At 30.6% G+C, this 22,616-nt stretch overlaps 2 protein-coding genes and 1 long non-coding RNA gene across 9 annotated transcripts in view; 2 read left to right on the forward strand and 1 right to left on the reverse strand.

Annotated features, from left to right (window-relative positions):
* Nucleotides 1–20,167, reverse strand: LOC124951505 (beta-arrestin-1). 6 transcript variants are annotated; one of them, XM_047499991.1, is made up of 9 exons: nucleotides 19,843–20,165; nucleotides 11,064–11,277; nucleotides 10,060–10,435; nucleotides 9,277–9,570; nucleotides 8,344–8,481; nucleotides 6,326–6,469; nucleotides 2,630–2,716; nucleotides 2,034–2,180; nucleotides 1–1,080 (listed from the first exon to the last, which is right to left on the reverse strand). In XM_047499991.1, exons 2-9 carry the CDS (start codon nucleotides 11,194–11,196, stop codon nucleotides 1,005–1,007), a joined length of 1,395 nt encoding a protein of 464 aa, XP_047355947.1. In that variant the 5' UTR covers nucleotides 11,197–11,277; nucleotides 19,843–20,165; the 3' UTR covers nucleotides 1–1,004. The 6 variants fall into 6 exon arrangements, with proteins under 6 accessions (XP_047355947.1, XP_047355949.1, XP_047355952.1 ...); XM_047499993.1 differs by lacking the exon at nucleotides 6,326–6,469; XM_047499992.1 differs by lacking the exon at nucleotides 8,344–8,481 and having other exon boundaries at nucleotides 2–1,080.
* On the forward strand, nucleotides 13,217–16,178 carry LOC124951506. The gene is made up of 3 exons (XR_007101624.1): nucleotides 13,217–13,740; nucleotides 14,612–14,944; nucleotides 15,089–16,178. It is a non-coding gene; the product is annotated as an uncharacterized LOC124951506 (long non-coding RNA).
* Nucleotides 20,168–20,569: 402 nt separating the features above from the next.
* The window catches only part of LOC124951439 (protein FAM8A1), a 2,734-nt gene continuing 687 nt past the window's right edge, over nucleotides 20,570–22,616 (forward strand). Inside the window, exons 1-7 of one of the 2 annotated variants that reach the window (XM_047499814.1) lie at nucleotides 20,570–20,715; nucleotides 20,779–20,977; nucleotides 21,165–21,372; nucleotides 21,489–21,632; nucleotides 21,952–22,072; nucleotides 22,245–22,368; nucleotides 22,463–22,616. The exon at nucleotides 22,463–22,616 is cut by the window's right edge and continues 687 nt beyond it. In XM_047499814.1, the coding sequence (XP_047355770.1) occupies nucleotides 21,171–21,372; nucleotides 21,489–21,632; nucleotides 21,952–22,072; nucleotides 22,245–22,368; nucleotides 22,463–22,616 (745 nt within the window). In that variant the 5' untranslated portion in view covers nucleotides 20,570–20,715; nucleotides 20,779–20,977; nucleotides 21,165–21,170. The remainder of the gene's footprint in view (nucleotides 20,716–20,778; nucleotides 20,978–21,164; nucleotides 21,373–21,488; nucleotides 21,633–21,951; nucleotides 22,073–22,244; nucleotides 22,369–22,462) is intronic. The other variant, XM_047499813.1, reaches the window with a different exon arrangement.

Consider the following 22,616-nt stretch of genomic DNA (forward strand, 5'->3'; position numbering starts at 1 on the left):
TATATATATATATATATATAAATTTCGTCGAGAGACGGGACTGCCAGGCACCTTTCGATCATTCACGCGATTTTAATAAGGGTTGCAAAATAACGCTGAAGGGAAGAATCAAAAAATGGAAATATTTATTTTATTATGTAATTTATATCAAATTGTTCTATATTCTAATACGTGATCTTTTTAATAATCCAAAATTTCAAATTACAAATGAAATCTTTCGACATTTAAAACATATTATTCGATAAATTTAAGAGGCATTTATGTTCGTTAAGTTTCTTGGTTTTTGAAAGGATTACTCAAGAAGTTAGACTTTGACGGAAAAAATTAAAAATAAAAAATGATATATCGAAAAATTGCATTTACAATTTGTACTCTTCCCTTAATACTTAGTTACGCGTGATAAATAGTGTTAGTGAAATATAAAAAATTAATTCGTAGATCGTTATAGTTCCTATAATTCCTCAATTTTTTTATTTTTCGATATTATTGCGAAGATTCTTTTTTCTTTTATTTTTAATTTTTTTTTTCGGATATAATAAAAATCTAACAAATTATTTCGTTATATAAGCGAATTGATACGCGCATGATACCGAGAATTTTTTCAAATTTCTCTTTACGATGTTATCAAACGTATCAACGGATGATCTAGCTTGAAAAGGATTTGTCACCCGACGAATATGAGCTTATAATTTTATCTAATATTCATTTTTTTCTTGTTTTCTTTCTCTCTTCTTCTTCTTTTTTCATTTTTTATTTTTTTACAATATTTCTCATCGACGATACTGACACACATACATGCACATACATACATACATGCATACATACATACATACATACATACATACACACGACGCAACGAGTTTTCATAATTCATTTTACCCTTCGACTTTCTAAATTAAAAATGAGAAAGGGCGCATATTGGCAGAGGACGTGACGTCTTCAAACTTTGGACGTTTAATAGTTGTTCCAACTTGCAACTTTACGATGTTGTTTAAGCAACACGGTCAGGCATCGGTCTCGCCTTTTAACCTTAGACGTGCGAAGTCCTCGAATACGATGTCATCGTCACCATCGGCTTCCCTGTATAAAAAAAAAAAAACAAGGGAAAAGGGAAACGAAAATAAAGTGAAACGTTAATAAAAGAAATGATAAGTAACGAGACGATATTCAAGAAAAAGAGATTTAGACAAATATTGAAAAAAAAAAGATACAAAATTAAACAAAAAAATATTGAAATGAAATATTAATATTTTTGTATCGAAATATTGTGAGAAAATATTTTTTATCTATATGATACAAATTACAAACAATTAAATATTTTCTGTATAAGATATAAGATTATGAAATTGATGTAATTGTAAATCATTTGAAATATTAAAAGATATATTTTATTTGTATGATATTTTGAAAAATTTTTTAATTACATAAGAGAATATATTATTTTTTATGAATGAAAAGTATCAACTTTGATACTTTTTTCTCTTTGTCATTAAAAAAAAAAAAAAAAAAAAAAAAAAAAAAAAAAAAAAAAAAAAAAAAAAAAAAAAAAAAAAAAAAAAAAAAAAAAAAAAAAAATCAACTTTGAAACGATTCAACAGGCTCGAATGACAAAATATTTTTTAAACGAAAAATCTATGACAGTATACTTTCATAAATCAGGTTAATTATTTATATAAAATATATTTATATTTAATTTTATTTCAATACAAGACATGGAATTAAAATTAATTCGTAGACGTCTGCTAGTGTTTCTCAAATAAATTAAAAAAAGGATATAATAAAATAAAATAAAAGAAAAGAAAAGAAAAAAAAAAAGAAAATAAATTGAAATCGAAATAAAAATTTAAGCAGACTTCTTACATACATAAATCTAGATTAAATCTCAGGAAAATTCTATAGGTTCTACGTTAACCAGAAATTTTCTAGACACATACACACACACACACGTTCGATCAAAATGGTAATGGGATTTGAAGGGAAGGAGCGAAAATGGTTCGGAATTGGGAGGTAACTTGATAATAGTCGTGGCTTACGTGTCCAGTTGGATGAGGTTGGTATCGAGCGGTACCTCATCACCATCCCCTTTATTCGTTGGGCTTGGAGGTGACGTTGACAGAGTTGATTTTTCTTCTTCTGGTTTAGGATGCATCAAAATAAATGGCAATTCAGCAACTAGCTCGCTGTTAAAAATCAAATTACTTGTTAAGAATTTTTTTTGATGTCGGATTAAACGAGTGTTCAAAATTCGATCGATGTAAATATTTTTAATTGTTATAATTCTTTGTTTTGATTTTTTTTTTTCTTTTGATTTCCTTTCCCTCTATGAATTTGTTTCTTTTTTTTTATCCTCAATCAATTTACTTCATAAAAATATCAACGATAAATTACTTATTTTATCGAGTTGTCGATCTAGTTTTCTCTTATCCACATCTTATATATATATATATAAACTAAATAGATTTAAATCAGACAAAACAGAGATAAGATAGATTGGAAAATATTTTGATATAAATAAACGAATAAATAAAATATAATTAATCGATTGGTTCGTTACTTCAATTATGTTATTGAAAAATAATAATTTTTTTTCATTTCCTTTTTTTTTTTTTTTTTTTTTTTTTTTACTTACCCTCCGAGTGCACCAAGACAGAGTTTCACTTTGACCTTGTACTGGACGATAATTCCTAGGTTTTCGCGTTGAGATGGGTCTACGACGCTGCGATTACGATACATCAACGATTATAAAGATTTCTTGATTACATAACAAAAAAAAAAAAAAAAAAAAAAGAGAGATAAAAAGACGTGGTAGCCTGACGTGCAAGTTATTAGCTGGATGAACATGCTAGCAAAGAATATGGAAATATTTTCGAAAAGAGCAGCGTGTACGTATTAACACCAGAAAATTATTTTATACTTTTCTTCTTATTGAAATTACAAGAGAAAAAAATCTAGAATTATATGCGCGAGTGTGAGTGTAAATGAAAATTTGTATTCCTTTATTTTATTTTTCTTCTCTAGTGTTAAAACGTAGAGAGTAAGAGATCAATGGACAAAAAAGAACATTTTTGTTAGGATTGTATGCACGAAAGAAGGAAAAAGAAAAAAAAAATAGAAAAAAGAAGAAAAAGAAATTAACGATTTAACAAATAATACATAAACAGCTTACGATTTCTCTTCCGGTTTTTTCTTTTTCTTTTCTTTTTTTTTTTTTTTTACCTTCACTATAAAAACGTCAACTTTGAGAGACAGTAAAAAAAACTAACAAAATATTCAAGGGTTAATAACATCTTTATATAACACACACGAAGAGCGCATGCATTTTTAAAGCAATCAGCGTAATGCACTGAGGTGAGTGCATAAAAAAAAAAAAAAAAAGAAAAAAATAAGCACAGTGATGGAGATTTGGTTCCTTTTTTTTTTTTTTTTTTTTTTGATTCTGTTCTTTCCTTCAGTCACATTATTACAGTTTCCCGCATACTATACAGGTAGATTATTTTTTCTCTCTTTGAATCATTTTCTCCTATTTATAATTCACTTCGTTGTATAATGGATTTAACTTCGTTCGTTTATTTTTTATCCTTTTTTTCCTCCCATCTTACGAGAAAAATTTAAATTTCGCGTAAATACGATGACTCGTTGATCACACATATACGAGAACATACGTATAATCGAACCATAAAAATTAATATTTCTTCCCCGACATTCCAATCTTCCGAGACAAGTTCTTTTTTCGTCGTTTGCGTTACACACATCGATCGGACTTCCTTCGAATGAAACGTGTCAGCCGGTTATTCCATTGCTTTGCTTGCTCTCACTTCGAATCTCGAAAGAATAAAAATGCTGAGGTGAGAAGCCGCGCCTTTTTTCAGTTTTTTTTTTTTCTTTTCATGAATTAACGTATACACATCAGGTCACAAAAATATGCGGATACCTTTTAAAATTGTGTTACTCTTTCAAGCCTTAGCAAAGTGCATTGTTTTTCTTCGTTTTTTTTTTTTTTTTTTTTTTTAGTAGATATGAAGAATTTAATGTTCTACAAGAAAATGTAATAAGTAAAAAAAAAAAAAAAAAAAAAAAAAAAAAAAAAAGAACTATCGTAGCAGCGATAAAAAAAATACAACTATAAAATATATAGTTATATATTGTTATAATAGTTTCTTTTTCCTATAATAATTCACTTTATATATATATATATAATAATAATAATATAATTATATGTACTTATAATTACTATAATTATATAAATAAAATATTATATTTATTTTCAGTTTCGAAAGGTATCTAATTATTTGTATGACCTACTATATATACTTTTCGACAATACATATATGTGTCTAATGAAATAATATCTCGAAAATTCAATAATTTTTTGACTTTTCCTCGATTAATTATATATTTTATTGACGAAATTTCGATTATTCATCGATGAATCGTACGATGAATAATCTTGCCTTTTGATAAATAAATTTTTATACGAATGAATAATAATTTTGAAAACGAATAAAAGTATTGATAATATTGTCGATAATAATTATTATTATCGATATTTTTGATGAGTTTCTCGGATAAATTTGTCGACGTTCCCGCTAAAATCATATAACTCCGCTTAATGGATATACTTGGTATAATATGACGCGCGACGTGATACTATTTCGAGAGATTATCCGTTGTTATATCTAATGAAAAACGAGGACTATAAATCATAATTCTGATGCCTCTTCGACGTTTCTTTTATATTATAACGAAAATTCATATTACTGTACGTTTTATCGTAAGAAAAAGCATCAAAGAAAAATTACGTAAATGCCTACGAAATCTTAAACTATCTCCTTTGAAAATTAAAAATTTGCGAAAGAAAAGAAAAAATGTTATTTTTACATACGAAAAATATAATTTTATATGTATTTATATCCTTTTTTTTTTTTAAGTTTTGCGAAATGTGCGTTATGTGATACAAGAAAAATTGTACGTTAATTTTTTTAATTAGTTTTTAATAAATAAATAAATAATTTATTTTTTCCCTCTTTTGTCTTGATTTACGAGAATATCTTAGATTTTTTATACGCGCTTAATCACTAAAGTTTAGAAAATACCTTCATGGAAAAGAGAACGAAATAAAAATAAAAAAATAAAAAAAAAATATATAATTAAAAACAAAATGAACGTCGAATAAAAGCGCTCGATCGTGCAGAGATAGAGCGAGCGAGCGAGCGAGCGAGAGAAAGAGAGAGAGAGAGAGAGAGAGAGAGAGAGAGAGAGAGAGAGAGAGAGAGAGAGAGAGAGAAATAAATACATCGTCGATGGTCCCATTCTATAAGATAAGAAAAAAAATTAAACCACAAGTAGATTTTCATTGCAATGAAAGCGAAGCTTTTTACCCAGCCACTAAAGAAGCGAGCGAAATAGATAAAAAGAATAAGAGAAAAAGAGAAAGAGAGAGAGAGAGAGAGAGAGAGAGAGAGAGAGAAAGACGGAGGCCATAGATGATCTCCTTTTCCAGCGATTGAGAAGAAAAATTTTCTTTGGTATGTGAACGAATAAACGGCACAATGTGAACATGAAGATCGAGATAAAAGTTTTATCTTGATTCGATCGAGAAAGACGGCAAGAGAAAGATGAAAATAGAAAAAGAACACGAGAGAGAGAGAGAGAAAGAGAGAGAAAGAAAGAGAGAGAGAGAGAGAGAGAGAGAGAGAAAGAGAGAGAAAGAAAGAGAGAGAGAAAGAGAGAGAGAAAGAGAGAAAGAGAAATATAGAGAGATAAAGATATACAGATACAACGTATCGCGTTATATACTATATATATAACAAGTTTTGAATCACTTCGAGTATCATTCGAAAGCTGAAATTTTTATTATTATCATTTGAATTAAGGTAATACTTAGTAAATAAGAAAAAAAAAAAAAAAAAAAAAAAAAAAAAAAAAAAAAAATGATAATTTTTGTGAAAATTTCATTCTTTCGAGATTATCAAGAGAGTATAAATATCTCCTGAAAAACACAAAAAATAAAAAAATTTTTAATTACTTTAAAGAATTTCTAGCCATCGAATTATTATCGATCGTGATTCGAAATTCTTCATACTGATTGCGAGAATCATTTGAAGGCTAGCAAGAAAACAGAATGAGAGTATATCGAATATCCATTGCTAACGTAAAAAAGACGTATGCACGTTACACTTTATACTTATGCATATATATTTGTATATGTATATGTATATGTATATGTATATGCATATATGTATTGTATGCATGATGTATTCATGTATATATGATATATATTACGATGTCTCATTTTAATCGCAAGCAGCGTTTATGATATTCTTACAGGGTGCTGGACGCCAGATTGGTGTCCTCGTCTTTGAGTTGGCCGTCGAGGGCGAGCCCCCATTTATCTTTGTTGTTGGCGAGAAGCGGTGTCAGGGAGAAGACTTTGCTCAGCGTGAAACCCGGCCCCACTGGGCATCCCTCCCTAACAAATATTTACAATAAGTATCATGCCGTTTATATATAATCTGTTCTTGGACAAAATTAGAAAGAAAGAGGAAAAATAGACTAAAATGAAAGAGAGAGAGAGAGAGAGAGAGAGAGAGAGAGAGAGAGAGAAAGAAAGAGAGAGAGAGAGAAAGAGAAAGAGAGAAAGAGAGAGAGGGGGGGGGGGGTAAAGATAGATAAATAGACAAAGTTGAAAAAATATTCAATGTTGAGGTAATCAACGAACTCGTTTGAATCTCGAATTTTATCTCATCTAATCCTAATTAGAAATCGCATTAGAATCTCATTAAATTTCTCCTCTCTCTCTCTCTCTCTCTCTCTCTCTCTCTCTCTCTCTCTCTCTCTTTCTCTGTCTCTCTCTATCTCTCTATCTCTCTCTCGTTACAACGAAATTCACGATCTATCGCATGTTAACAAATGAATTATTCCATTAGTGCAGATAAAAATCCAAAAGATTTCTTTTTCATAACGGATTTCGTCTAAGAGAGAGCGAGAGGGGGGGAGAGAGAGATTTATAATTCGCAGTAGTAGGTATCTATATGCAAGAGAATTATGTATGGATGTTTTACACGAGTGAAATTGGACGGCACGTTATTTTCGCTTTGTATTCGCCAGAGAGGACACGACGGTGAGCGCTTATAATTGGAATTTTGACTAATTACGCGTTGTACCACCTTGTTTTTCATCCTTCATTTCCTTTTTTTGTTTTTTTTTTTTTTTTTCTTTTTTGTTTTTAATATCGTTCATAGAGACATGCACGGTAACGAAAATTCACATTGGATGTATCTATGCATCGTTTTTCTTTCGTTCGAAAGAAATTACATAATTGATATAATTTTCAATCGGGCTCCCTCCACTTACGCTTATAACGCCATATTCAACTATGTAGGACTATAGATAGAATTATCTACTTTATCATGTGACATTAAGCTACAAAACATCCAATCATATCAAACCTCTAGTGCACCACCAACGTATACCAATGTGCAGCACGTATGTATGCATGTGGACACAAATGTATACGTATACATAGTAAAATATCCCACAGCTTGTGCGTTACACCGGCATACATAATATCAAGAATAAAATATACAGAGGAGTAACGATAACAAGGTGTGAGAGAGAGAGAGAGAGAGAGAGAGAGAGAGAGAGAGAGAGAGAGAGAGAGAGAGAGAGAGAGAGAGAGAGAGAGAATATAGTAGTATAAGTATATTGAGTATCGTTTCAATATACTGGATTGATAATACAGAGGCGTTAGAAAGAAGAAGTGCATTAGTTATCGTTGATAATCAGAAATAGGAGAAAAAAGTGGGGGGTGTGTAGGGAGATATCTATACAGACGAAAAAACCATCACCGATCGTGATCAATAATCAGGTATATATATATATGTGGTAACAGGCCACCACGCAAAATACCCCAGCACAAAATCACCAATAAAATAAACGGCATTCCATTCTCCAAGAAAGATATATATATATATATATATACATATGCCTGTGTATATAATATATATATACATATGTGTGTGTATATAATATATATATTCATTCTCACGTTATACAAATTTACTTTTCATAAAGATCACAAAATCGATGGAGACCTTAAACGGGTTTTTGTTCTATTTTTTTTTCTTCTTCCTCTTTTTTTCATTTTTCTTTTTTCTTCTTCTTTTTTAACAATTTGTCAAACATATATTTCTTGAAATTATAAAAACCTTTGATCTTACATATCAACTATGTGATTTGTATAGACACATAGAGCACTTTATAAACCATCGTTGGCAGTCTCCATTTTCTTGAAACCTTCAAAAAAAAAAAAAAATCGCGTTCTATGTTCGAGCACACACTCACATTGTGCTAGATGCGAGGTTGGTGTCCTCGTGCTTAAGTTGACCATCTAGAGCAAGACCTCGCTTGTCTTTGTTGTCGGCAAGCGTCGGCCTTAGAGAAAAGACCTTGCTCAAGGTGAATCCTGGCGCTACCCCTATACTGCCAGTGCAATCATCTTATTTTCCTTTTTCATATTTTCAAGATTCTAATATAAAATTCATTTTATACCTAGCATGGGTTGGCGTTTTGTGATATGTTCGGGGAAATGCATAAAGAAATTCTAAACTATCTATTGGCATTCTATACCATTCTATTGGCATCGTCATCGATTTTATAGATCGTGATGAACAAAATGGATTACGATCGATTTAGAGCTTGGGAACAGATATACACTGTTAACTTTATCACTATATCTGATTTCTAAATATTTCATACTGTTGAAATAAATTCGATGACTCGATAAAAAGTATTCAAATAATATTAAGATACCCAAACATCAAGTTTAACAATTTTAAATATTAATCCGTTTTGTATAATCTTATCTATATAACATATAGATATTAAAATTATTATATATTGTGTTGTGCATATAATACCATTATGCATCTTTCTCTGCATATTTTACATCTTGTTATTATTACCATATTATTTATAAGTCTAAAAAATTTTTAAAATAAGGTTTATCTGTTCCCAAACTATTGAATGATTAAATGTATGTATAATAAAAAAATAAATGAATAAATAAAATGAATAAAAAAATATATATATATAAAAAAAAAGAAAAGAATAGATCAAAATCCTTTGTTCGTTTGTTCGTTCGTTCATAGGATCAATTATTTGCCGTAAAGCGATATAATGAATCCATAGTAACGTTTATTCCGACGATTATTATCGTTATCGCCTTCATCATTGTTGTCATCCTCGTCAAGGTAGAATTAACTGGAAGGTACTCACTCGCTTTCAGCTTCAGCAACGATGCACTTATATTGCGCGGTTGAAAACAAACAAATGTCTGCAAACTGTCGCACGGAAACCTTTATCTTTTTAACTGTTCGATTACTATTGTTCGCGATGTGCACGTTAATGGCTATGTTCTCGCCGTGATGATAAAGCTCCTTATCAAGAGACGCCTCCAAGTGTAGCTTGCTAGGCGACATCAGAAACTCTTTGCTGACCTCAACATACGGTTGCTCGCCTTGCTTAGATGGCGCATACATGATCTTCCGTATCGCTAGCCTTACTGAATTTCTGCAACAATCAACGAATAAAATGTTCTCATTACTTTTATATATGCAAGAACTCTTTTAATAATAATTTATTTTTATTAAACAATTGTTTAATAAAAATTAATTATTACGACTTGTATTGATTTCCTTGATCTTAGTGCATACTCTCAAATGACAAATGAATAAAATAAATTTTTTTTCTTTTTTTTTTTTTTTTTCTTTTTTTTATTTTTCTGATAGGACAGTTTTGAAAAGAACGTATCACTCGAATGCTTAGATTAAATATTTAATGTAATTAAAAATAAAAAATAAATAAATAAATAAAAAATAAAAAAAAATTTTCCTTGGATATTAAAAAGAATTAAAAATACTTACAAAAAAATATAATTAAAAATAAAAAAAGAAAAAGGAAACAGATTGTAATCTTTTTTCTGTTATACAAAAAAATCCCCAGTATTAATTCCATCTTGTGAATGTAATCGTAAATTTTTAATAGATTCCATTATGATACCTTTTATGGGGTTTGTCATCCTGAGTTTCACCCACGAACGCCTTTAGCTCGTAATCGACGCCGCACGGTTTACCGTTGTCACCAGGTGCTGGCTGTAACGTCACCGAGGCCGGACAATGTGGCGGCAGCTCGAAGTAGAACGGATAAGCATTACTTCCTAATTTCTTTATTAGCCTCTCTTGTAGACGCGTCAACTCTCTGCGCGGCTGACAACTGGTCACCTGAGGATATATCTGTTCCGCAGCGAGATAAAGATCCTTTCGGAAATAAAGTCCAAGCACGTCGAGATCGTCTCTTCCATATTTAAACGCTGCCAAAACATGGCCAAAAACTTTCCTATCTTTCACGTAATCCGGATCAATGAGTACTATACCGTCTGCAACGAAAAAAGTTACATATAGATATTATAGAGCATGTATGCATGTGTATGTATGTATATATACATATATATATATATATATATATATATATATATATATATATATATCATCCAAAAAGGGTTAAGAAATAATAAAAAATTTCATATTTAACCTTCTGCACTATAATCTCACCGCTGACGTGATAACACTATTTTTTTCCTCTCTCTCTCTCTTTCTCTCTGGAACTCTTGAGTCACCACTGACACGTGACACTTCATTTAATTAATAAGACAAATTATAGTGGGGAAACAGTTTTATTCCAAAATTACATTTCCAAGTATACGTGCACTTATGTACTAGAATAGATAAGATATCAAAAACAAACAAACAAACGAAAAAAAAAAAAGAAAAAAAAAAGGAAAAACCGCATAATTTGCTTATGAGAATAAAATAGAAGAATAATACTATAGTGCAAAGGGTTAAATAATGATAAACTTCATTGTATTTTGGTAATATTACGTATATATTCAAATGGTAACCAAATTGTACGATCGTAATATTTATAATTTATAATCATACTTTTTTATATTGTTGTATATGTATTATTTTAATTACAAAGAATTAAGAAATAAGAAGTTTCTTTACCGATAGGATCAACGTGGGTTATATGATCGACGAAGTCTCTCTTTCCAAGGTAAACAGTGATCTTGCCGTTGAGACTGGATTTTTTAAAGACACGGGTGGGTTGCCGTCTGTTAGCACTGTCCACACTGTCCATAGCGCATATCCAGGGGCCCGAACTGGCCCCTAACTCATTTGAGTTCTCAATGTACGAGAAATCTAGCCTCTAATTGTAACACTGCAAAAGATAGACGATAAATATATCATGATTGATGATCAAAAGTTTTCACGGAAGTACCAAATGTTTTTTTCTAATATATATATATATAAAGGGGAATATAACGGTTGATATGATATTCTCAATGAGAGATCTAGGCGCATGAGTAATACCTCATGCTGTATATATTTATTTACAAAGCTATACATACATGCATGCATGCATACATATATATATATATATATATATATATATATATATATATATATATATATATATATTTGCTATGGAATGCATGCGGATGTCTATATCACAACGGAGAGCATAACAGGTATGGAAGTCTGCTGCATAAAATACGATTCATGATTAGTGTCAAGTATACTTCCCTAACCGTGCATAATACGTCTATATATTTATATATATATATATACATATAATATATATTGTTCATGTACGTATGTATAGAGTTATTTATAAAGTATTTTAATTCTCGTCAGGGTCCATCGCCATGATGCACAATTTATCTAACTTTTCTTGCGTTTGATAGCAACCCGCCATATTGTATGTGTATATGTATTTGCAAGAATATATATATCTACCTATTACTGCTATTTTTCCTGACATTTACGAGCGAAAAGTTTGGAGATTTATGACACTAGGTATTTATTAGATAGTTATATAGTAACATAAACTCAAGAGACAAACGAATTTTATAGACGTGAGTATCGACAATGTGACGAACACAGTGATGTAGTAGTAAAATGCAGTAAGGCCGATTTGTGTCAGGATTACGTTTTCGATAAACATGACGCAAACTCTAACTCGAAATTCTAATTGACACAAGTTTCTCCGATCGCCAACGAATAGTAAATCCGTGTATAATATTATAAACTGGGGAAAAAGAAACGAAATAAGATCTCGAAAACGATAAAATGGCAGCAGTACCTCGTTATAAGGATAATCAAGATTCTTACATTTTACATGAAACATGTGCAAGCTAACAAATACATTTTTATTGTATTATCTGTATATACACTAATATGCGAAAAATATACATAAGAATTTTCCCTCAGGAAGAAAATTCGTTCGCGAATTATGTATTTTAATTCATATTTATGTATGTATTAATGTTTATTCATAGGCCTCTCTAGAAAAGCGTACTAACGTCAAACGACCTAGTTGCACGCTAAAATAATGAATTCGTTAGTTAATAATATGTATATAATATGTAGGTATGTATATTTATGTGTGCACAAATATATATATATGTATATATATATATATATGAATTTTATTATATACAATTATTACGTTTTGTTTTGAATATCTCGCTTTATTTTTATTTTCTTTACAATAAAATTGCTGATAAAAATGAATTTTTCGTAGGTGAGAAGAACATTTTGGCAAATTAATTAAACCACGGAATATAACGAGCTACAATTATATAAGGTTACAATATGAAAAAAATTAAATGTATACAATAAATGAGAGTTCCCTCTCTATTATATAAAATGCATGCATGAATCATATCTTCTTAATAATGGAAGATAAACAAATAATATACAATACATATATCTATTCTTTCTTTTTTGTGGTTCGTGGTCAAAAAAAGTTGGAAAACACGTTCTTTAAAGAAACTGATAAATCATATGACGTATGTATTTACATATGACGTCTTTTCAAGCTATTGTAAATAAGAATAAAAATACCAATTTTTTCTTTCATTTTTTATCAAATTGATCTTTCAGAGAGAGAGAGAGAGAGAGAGAGAGAGAGAGAGAGAGAGAGAGAGAGAGAGAGAGAGAGAGAGAGAGAGAGAGAAAGAGAGAGAGAGGGAGAGAGAAAGAGAGAGAGAGAGAGTAATAGAGAAGGGGGGGGAGTAATAGAGAAGGAGAGGGGGGAGAGAGAGATTCCGTATATTGTCTTTGAATATATAGTAGACTTGGAGAAAAGAATGAAAATGCGATGGAGGCGCAGCGTAGCATGATCATCGAGACGAGAGAAATTAAATTTCTAGTCGGTATTACGTCGTTACCCGAGCAGAACCGAAAATTCGAGAGCAGTAGCGAGTAAAGATAACGTAATTACGAAGCGCTACGTGTAATTGGAAGAATAGTTCGTTCATTAGGCGACGTTCGAAATTCAATTATCGTTCGTATTGCTTTGAGGTGCCATCTTAACGGAGAGTGTATGGATATTCAACATTTTTTTTAACGATCATATCCTATTCTCTCTCTTTCTCTCTCTGTTTCTCTTTGAGAATGTGAAAATTTTCAATTGACTTATAAAAATTTTAACACGTTTAAGTAATACTTTCTCCATTTGGTAAACGAACGAGCAAGTGAATAATTGGAAAAAAAGAGGGGGGGAAAAAATAATAAAACGAATATCCCGCTATTTCGTTATACGTCCTATTTATATCAACTTTCTAGGTTTCTCCTACGAAACTCACTTTTCCAAGATGGCCGTCATAGTCGCAAAAAAGTAAGTAGAGAAGGGAGGAAAAGAAAGTAATAGGATTTTCCCTCCTTTTCATTAGGCGTACTTTTCCATCGATTTTGTGGCAGGCAAGCACCCTTCTTGCTAACTCGAAAACCACTTTCCTTCTTCGTAATCACTATCGAAGGGAAAAGCTGTTTGGAGAAAAGAGAGGTGGTATAACCTCTTGAGAAGAACAACACAACACTTTCTCTCGACGTTAGCGAAGTGCTGCCTTTATTCAATTTAACCTATTTTTAATTTTTTTTTTAATTTTTTTTAATTTTTTTTTTTTTTTTTTTTTTTTTTTTTTTTTTTTTTTTTTTTTTTTTTTTTTTTTTGGAGTAATTAAAATCGTTTTAAAAGGGTTCAAAAGTAGTTCTTTTCCCATCAACATTATACAGGTTAGGTCGAAAGTTTCTATTACGTGATTTTTAAAAACTATTTTTATACTAATTATACTTTTTTTTTTAAGACTTAAGAATAATTTTTCTTTCCATTTCTTGAACTTGTATAATAGTTTTATATATTGGAAGAAAAAAAAAAATTAACTTTAAATGCCTTGGAAAAATGTAACAATTGATTTTTAAAAATCGCTTAGGTACTTTTGATTCGTCCTGTACATTTTATTTCAAAGATAAAATAGGAGATATTTATCAATAATTATTAATATTAATACGACGTCGCGAAAGAGAGATAAGAATCGTTCGCGAGTAACATATCATCTGTTGGAATTATTTCGATAATTATCATAGATTGAATATCCATAATAATTCAATGAATTCAACAAAAGAGGAAACGGAAAAGACGATAAGGGGAATTTCGTGATCAAACGATTCCATACCATATGTGGATGATTTTTGCTCTCTACTTGCAGTGAACTACTCGATTGTTGGGCGAATGTAATCCAATCTCTCAATTAATGCCATTGCTTTGCGCAACGCTTTCCGGGATAATGACGAATATCTTCCGGTTAGATCGACAAGTTAGTGCTTCGTATTCCTATTTTATTTTCAAGGAGCAAAGCCAAGTGTTTTTCTAACTGCGGAAAGCACAGGCTTCTCTTTATTAAAGAGGTCATGGCTGGTGCGCAGCAAACCACGAAGAGGAAAAGTTACAATGAAGAAGATGAAGAAGAAGAAGAAGAAAGGGGGAAAAAAAGAAATCAACAAGCATATATCGAGGGAAATATTACTCGTTCATATGTATGGTGCGTACGTATATATTGCATAATTATTTTTACGTATTATAATTAATTAATTATTATTGATTCGTACGATAAACGTAATGCAATGGCGAAATCAAAATCTTTTTAAACTATATGAAAATACGTATCTTATAAATATATCCGTAGGGCGTTAAAGAAATTACAATAAACGTCTCTCTCTCTCGTGGGGTATGAGCGTTGTAATTAAATAGTCACGAAGAGAAAAATGATTAAACGACGACCGGTGGGGGAGAGTGGAAGGAAGGAAGGAAGGAAGGATCATCCTGGGGATTGTTCGAACGAAAGATAAATTGTTTTCACGACACGAAGAGGAAAATGCAATATAATTGAAGCTATTATTTCTCTTTTCTCGTTCTTTCGCAGAAAATAATATAACCTTCACCGGAAAACATCCATTTGTCACGTTATAGTAAGGATCCGTTTGAAAAAAATGCTGAGTCTTGTTGTGTATGTTTGTGTATATATGTGTGCGCGTATATATATATATATATATATATATATATATATATATATACACGTATGTACACACGTATGTACATACGTATAATTCGCCTCATTGGCATATCGAGTAACGAAGGGTGAACCACTTTTGCTGGTATTAAAATTCAAAGCATATCGGACGCTTTGCATACCTCGCTCCTTTCCTGATCTCTCGCCGTGAAAATATTGCAGGATGTCGAGCGATGAAAATGTACGATCGATCGGTCGCCATAGCGCATCGACGAGAATAAAATTGCGCTGAAAGAATTTGACGCGGCACGAATTTCGATTCAAAAGTACTCGAATATAGTTACTATCTTTCTCTTCTATCTTCCTTTACTTTCTAAACAAGCATTCATTGTATCGGTATTAAGAAATTGAAATAATTGATTATAAACATTAACGTTTCAATATTTGTATTCAAACATATGAGTATTAGAAATTTTTATTCAAAATATATAGAGAAATTTTTAATCCGTATTTTCTAGAAAGTTACTATCGATGTTTTTATCCAAAAACGATTTTAATATTTGTAACATCACGAAGAATCAAAAAGAATCGTAATTTCGATTTAAAAGTATTCGAATCTTTCCCCCTCCCCCTCCCCCCTCTTTCTCATTCTTTCTCTGATTTGTTACTTTCTAACCAAGTATTTTCATTAAATATTTAGATATTTAATTATGAAAATATTTGTTGTATTAGAACATTCGATGAAGATTAAATATTTTGATTCAAATATACTGCGCAATTTTAAATCCCTAGTTTTTAGTTACTATTGATATTAAAAAAAAAAAAAAAAAAAACTATTATAATATTTGTAACATTACGAAGAGCGAAAGATGAGAATCGTATTGCGAATTTCGCAACGGGATAGAGTGTGTGTGCGTGCGTGTGTGTCGTATAAGCGAGCGTTATAGCTCGTCGCGTCCAATAAAGCACCAACGGAAGTCGCGAGTGCGATCCATTGTGTTCGCTTGGGGAAACATCTAACGTGGTTCACCGCGCAATCGTCGGACCGCATCCAGTAACGACGACAAAGAGAGAAAATTCAAATCTACGATAATATCCCTTATCGCAAAAAAATCGTTTTTGTTTCTTTCCGTCTCAACGAGGAGAAGTTTTAAGTTTGATTTATCCTATATTTCAGTTCAATATCTCCATTCCGTCTACGTATAATTTACATACATTAGAGGAACTCTGCATGACGGATCTATCAATCGATCGATGACTGAACACCGACAATGAGACCGAACGATAAATGTGTCGATGCGTACATTTGAATGAATACATGCAATAATATTAAAATTATATTCTGATGATCGAAACAGAGACTGAATTGATAAATGTGTGAATCTGTGAATCGATTTTTACTCTTAGGGAATTACTCGGGGGTAAAAAAAAAAAAAAAAAAAAAAAAAAATGAAAAGAAATATATATATATATAAAAGGAAGAAAAAAAAGAAAAAAAAAAAAAATAGAAACAAAACAAAAACTGAAAGAAATAAACGAGAATGTTATAAAATAAGTAACAAGAGAGAAAAAAGAAAAAAAAGAAAAAAAAAGAAAAGGGTGAAAGAGAGAAGCGTTTGTCGATTCTCAAGAACGAACGCGTTGTAATTTTACCGGGAAAAGGTACACGGCTTGCCTTTGTATCTGGTGAAACTCTTGGATACGATGCAGAAAGGAAGAGAGAAGAACGGAATACAGAATTCCGTAGCTTTTGAGAACACACGATTTCAAAGCTTTTGCGTGTCTCTCTCTCCTTCAGTCACTCCCTATATTATCTATGTCTCTCTCTCTCTCTCTCTCTCGTGTTCCGTAACTCTCTTTTGAACCTTTAGACGCGACATACCACGATCTTCACTCACTCGTCTCTTCTCCATCAAATCCCTAGCTTTAACGCGACACTTAGAAACCCTTTGGAGTTACAGTAACTTCACGAATCTAACAGCATTGAAAAGCTTAAAAAATGAAAAAATATGCTAATAATTTTTCCAAATAGATAGATATTACGAGTTCGACGTATCTATTTATCTATCTATCCATCTATTTATCTATGTATTTATGTATGTGTGTATGTGTATATGTATGTATGTATGTATGTATGTATGTATGTATATACGTAGAAAAAAAAGCCAAACGATCGTGAGTGATATATTTTTTAGGGGAAAAATCTACACACGTATATCAAAAAATATACTGACTTGATATATGTGATATATTTATTTCAGTTTTATGGAAGGACGTATTATAATATTGTATGTTACATACACACACACACACACATATATATATACATTACATGAAATTTTATTAATGAAACTACTTGAAACTATTTCATACACTCATCCATTTATATAGTGTCCTTTACGGATATGTATTTAAAATTTAAATAAAGTTTATATTATCGATATATAATATGATATACTTAGATCGCATTGTCACGTGATATTAAATACATACGTCGACGTTATTGGTGATCGCTAAAATGTCGCGGATAGATATTAAGGTCGAGAGTTACTAATATCGTACGTATTATAACTTTACACATATCTTTGTATTGATGATACGCTGCTAGCGATAATATTACACCTTAATGCGCAATATATCATTTTCACGGGATTACGGCAATTTGATACAGGTCGCAAATCATCCGAATGAATTTTGCAAGGCATTTCACCGATCCAGACCTCCCCCTATCCCCACCTTTTACCCTTCCTACGAGATGCAGCAGACAGTATCTCGTAAAAATAATGTTCGCACATCGTTGCAGGAGAAATACACAAATATACATATACATATACATATACATATACATATACATATACATATACATATACATATACATATACATATACATATATATATATATACGCACGCACAAACACAAACAGCAAACATGAGGTTTAAGCTATCTCGAGTATATTTTAGAGGCGATCTGTTTGCTCGATTGGAACACGTTTATCTCTTTCTTTGTCTTTCATAAGGGAATGAAAGAAAGAGAGAGAGAGAGAGAAAGAGAGAGAGAGAGAGAGAGAGAGAGAGAGAGAGAGAGAGAGAGAGAAGAGCAGCCGTTGATGTCGTCACTATTCAAAACGATAAATGTAAGTAATACGATTTTTCAAATCGAAAGTTGTCTATTAAATTCGTTTTTCGTAAAATAAAAATACAATACATATTTTATCCGACTTAGTACAGATCGCACGAGATACATTTATATCGTTTTATTTCAATCTTCTCTTTAGACGAGGGAATGGACGAACATGTTTTCTCGCGATAGAAATGCGAGGATCTGCGACTTCGCTTGACGTATGATTGTTTACAGTGTCAGCAAGGAATAGCACGTAACCGTTTAGTATTCTTAGAAATTCACCTTCAAGACCTTCATATGAATTTGTGTACTTCTACTTGATAGAGAAAAGTCTTCCGGAGGGAAGGAAAGAAAAGTTTCAAGAAAAATAAAGCACTCCATCAAAGAGATATAATTGTTCTATTAATCTAAGCATTAAAGATTTTACATATAGTTTTATCTTTACCGTGAGAATTTTTTTTAATTTACGATGACAAACTAATTTTCATTTACGATGACAAACTAATTCATAAGGCTATGTATATTTTCTGACGTAAAACCTGTTTATGGTCGCTATATTCATATATACATATATATATATATATATATATATACATATATATATATATATATATATTTCTCTCTCTCTCTCTCTCTCTCACTCACTCTCCCACTCTTTCTCTCTCTCTCTCTCTCTCTCTCTCTCTCTCTCTCTCTCTCTCTCTCTCTCTCTCTCTCTCTCTCTCTTTAATGATAAAATTCGATATTTATCAATACTATATTACGATTAAGTTGTTTCAGTTGTCTCTTTACAATTATATATTATTTTCAAAATATCAGTTTTATGTTTTCACTTATGCTTATTATCGTTCATGATTTTTAGAATAAAGAACATTAATAATTACTTAAGTAAAAATACAAACAATAAGTAATAGAAAATGGAAGAAATCTGTAAACTCTTTGTTTTATAAATTAATACAGCATTTATAACGTTACAAGTAAATAACTTTGTATACACTAGGAATATATTTATGATTTACTATTTGAAATTTGAATGGTAGTAATATTAACATATTAATATTTAGTTACTATTGATATATTAGCTTTGAAATTTCTGAATTTATATGATCAAATGAATTGTAGAATTCCTGAAATGAGCACTCCTTTTTTGAATCTATTTGATTTATTGAATTAATTTGATAACAATTGATTTTGAATAAATCATTGATTAAATATTTCAAATACAAATTACACTGATATATATATATATATATATATATATATATATCAATATATTCGTTGATATAAAAAAAGAGCATAGCAGGCTTACCTAATATTTTCTGGCGTTCAGTCGGCCCACACCCCTTTCCCCGAGTAATCTCAATCAACTGTCACACATAAAATTCACTGTCGTGAATTAGTTCGTTTTCTTTTCGTTTTTTTTTATTTCTTTCTTCTTCGACACTAACACGAAATCGCGTAGAACGATGTTTCGTCCCTCACTTATCTCAATAATGTAAAAATTATGATGAAGCGGTTCGTCAGAAACACACTCTGACTGTGATTACTGCACGACTATTCTAAATACGTCATGTCCTGAGAGACTAGCGCCTCTCTGCAGACGCCGTACTGCGTTGTGTATTGGAAACTATATAGAAGAAACTTTCATAGCGATGTATTTATAAAGGTTCTCGCACTCTACGATTAAAGTCATGTTTTCAATTTTTACTCAACTTCAGCTATACTTTTAATATAACGAATAATAATATCTTCAATATTTCAAAAAGATTACAATATTTTATTGTTGACAAAATAAACAATATCTTTTTGTACTTTGTTAGAGTCGGACATATCGAAAATTGTTTCATCTGATTGGTCGATTCAATCTCACTAACCTTTCCACCAATGATATTTTCGATAGGTCTGTAATGATTCATCCACGGAATTTGAAAGCGACCAATGAGTGATAAAATACTGCTAATTTATTTCTCGTGATTGGATAATGGAATTTAATATAACTATTACATTTTTTTTTTACAAACCATAGGGAACGTAACATGAAATAAAATGACGCACGTTGATCCTGTTCTTCCATATTTAAATAGAATCTTATAAATTTTATTATAATCACGTGAAATGAAAATACAATTTGTATAGAATTTTCTCTTTGTCTCATAGCGCTTTATAAAGTCGTCTTCTAATCGTAAGTGTGACGAGAAACAATCATTATATGTTTATGTATAACATATTGACATTTTTTCTGAAGGTTGTGTAAACGTTGATATCTTGACTTATTTGTCCACTTAATTTTAAACACGTCAGTTACATGCCAGTAATAGTATTGTCGGTGTCTGTATATATCTATTATGTGACACGTGAAAGAAACATCATTTAATTAATATAATATAATAATATCTTTTAAAATTTTCTATTAATCTATCCACAAGTGTGACTGACATATTTTGGTATGATTCATTTTGTATACTTTTTTAAAAAGCTTGTTAATCTTTTAATACATTTATGATCAAAAACAATTTATTACAATATAAACAATATATATATATATATATATATATATATACATATACATCTTGTATTCATTTATATATGTTATATTTAATAATATTGTATTTAATTTGTATTGTTACAAAGTTCAAAATGGCAAACAACAAAAATGAAGATCAAAATGAAGAGAGTTTGAAAGAAGATAAAGATGAATCAAAAATGAGCTCAGCTGAAGAACGTTCTGAATACTTTAGGAAATTGGAGAAATGGTTACAAGAAGCTCATGCATGGCAAAGTGTTGCTGCTATGTTCCCATATTATATGATGTCAAATCAAGTTTTAAATCCTTTATCAGGTTTGATTTCGTATAAATATATATTTTATATTTTCTCTTGATGATATTTTAAGTAATTATTATTATTAAATATAAGAAAATATTTTTGAATAAAATTTTGATAAATATAATTATAGGTGCTACACCATTTGGCCCTTCAGTTCCGACAATGACAAGTGCACAAAGAGTTACCGTGACTCCTCCTCAGCAGCAAAACGATCTTCGAAGACAAAGAGGACCACAAGAACCAGCAGCACTTTTTCAACCAGCAGAAGCTGAAGGTAGAAGGTCATAACGATAACACCTGTGTGCATCACATTCCAACAGAGGTTCAGCTAGTACTATACGTGCTTTTGATACAAAAATACTGCATTAAATTATATATAAAAAATAAAAAAAAAAATGACGTTATATACATATTTTTGAATCTCTGCAGTATTCACTACAGTGTATGTATGTGTTTGGTATTTTAAATTGAAATTAATATTTTTCTGTAAGATATTAGTAGATATGCAGTAATTTTGAAATCTACATCTTCATCATTATCACTGAATGTATAATTGTATTGAACAGGCTGTAAAAATAATATTTTTTTTACAGGTTTTGAATTTCGTATACCACCAGTATGGAAACGACTCGCCGCAGAATTTATAGATTCTGCAATGTTATTTCTTTTGAGAATTTCTATTTCTTTCGTCATCATCGACTTTTTTGATTTTATGTATGTATTCTATACATCTATACTTTGATTGTTTTGAATGCATGCTCCACGTCTATCTTTGTAATTAATTACTTCTTAATGTTTAATTTTATTAATGTTAAATTTATTATTAATGTTAAATTTCAGTCCAATGTCATTTAGATTTACTGTATATGTATATATTTAATTTTAGAGGTTTAGAGGATTCCGAAATATTACAAACGAATCTACCTATTGATTATAAAATGACTATAGAAGTAACATATGGAACTATCTTATTGGAAATAATAAATCGTATAATAGTATGTATTTTTGAGGTAAGTCATGGGTATAAAATTTAGTATTATAGATTTGTAAAATCTTGTGTTACCTGTGCATGTATATATTACAAAACATGAAAAAATGCTTTAGGCTTTCTGGCTTCAACGTGGAATGAACGGTCGTATAGGTGGTACTACTCCAGGAAAATCTATAATGGGGTTACGAGTCGTTCAATGTCGAAGCGTGGTACCAGCGGAACGAGCGGACGATCCGGACATGGTGTACGTTCAGCCAGGAACTGATT

This window comes from Vespa velutina, chromosome 9, assembly GCF_912470025.1.
Source record: "Vespa velutina chromosome 9, iVesVel2.1, whole genome shotgun sequence".
NCBI lineage: Eukaryota > Metazoa > Arthropoda > Insecta > Hymenoptera > Vespidae > Vespa > Vespa velutina.

What these genes read in the sequence shown, in the direction of transcription:
- LOC124951505 (XM_047499991.1), bottom strand. Translation starts at nt 11,196, where the DNA reads ATGGACAGTGTGGACAGTGCTAACAGACGGCAACCCACCCGTGTCTTT. An exon ending in GTTGCTGAAGCTGAAAGCGA is followed by an intron (nt 8,482 to 9,276) that starts GTGAGTACCTTC and finishes TTGCACTGGCAG; the next exon opens with TATAGGGGTAGCGCCAGGAT. An exon ending in AACCTCATCCAACTGGACAC is followed by an intron (nt 1,081 to 2,033) that starts GTAAGCCACGAC and finishes TTTTTTATACAG; the next exon opens with GGAAGCCGATGGTGACGATG.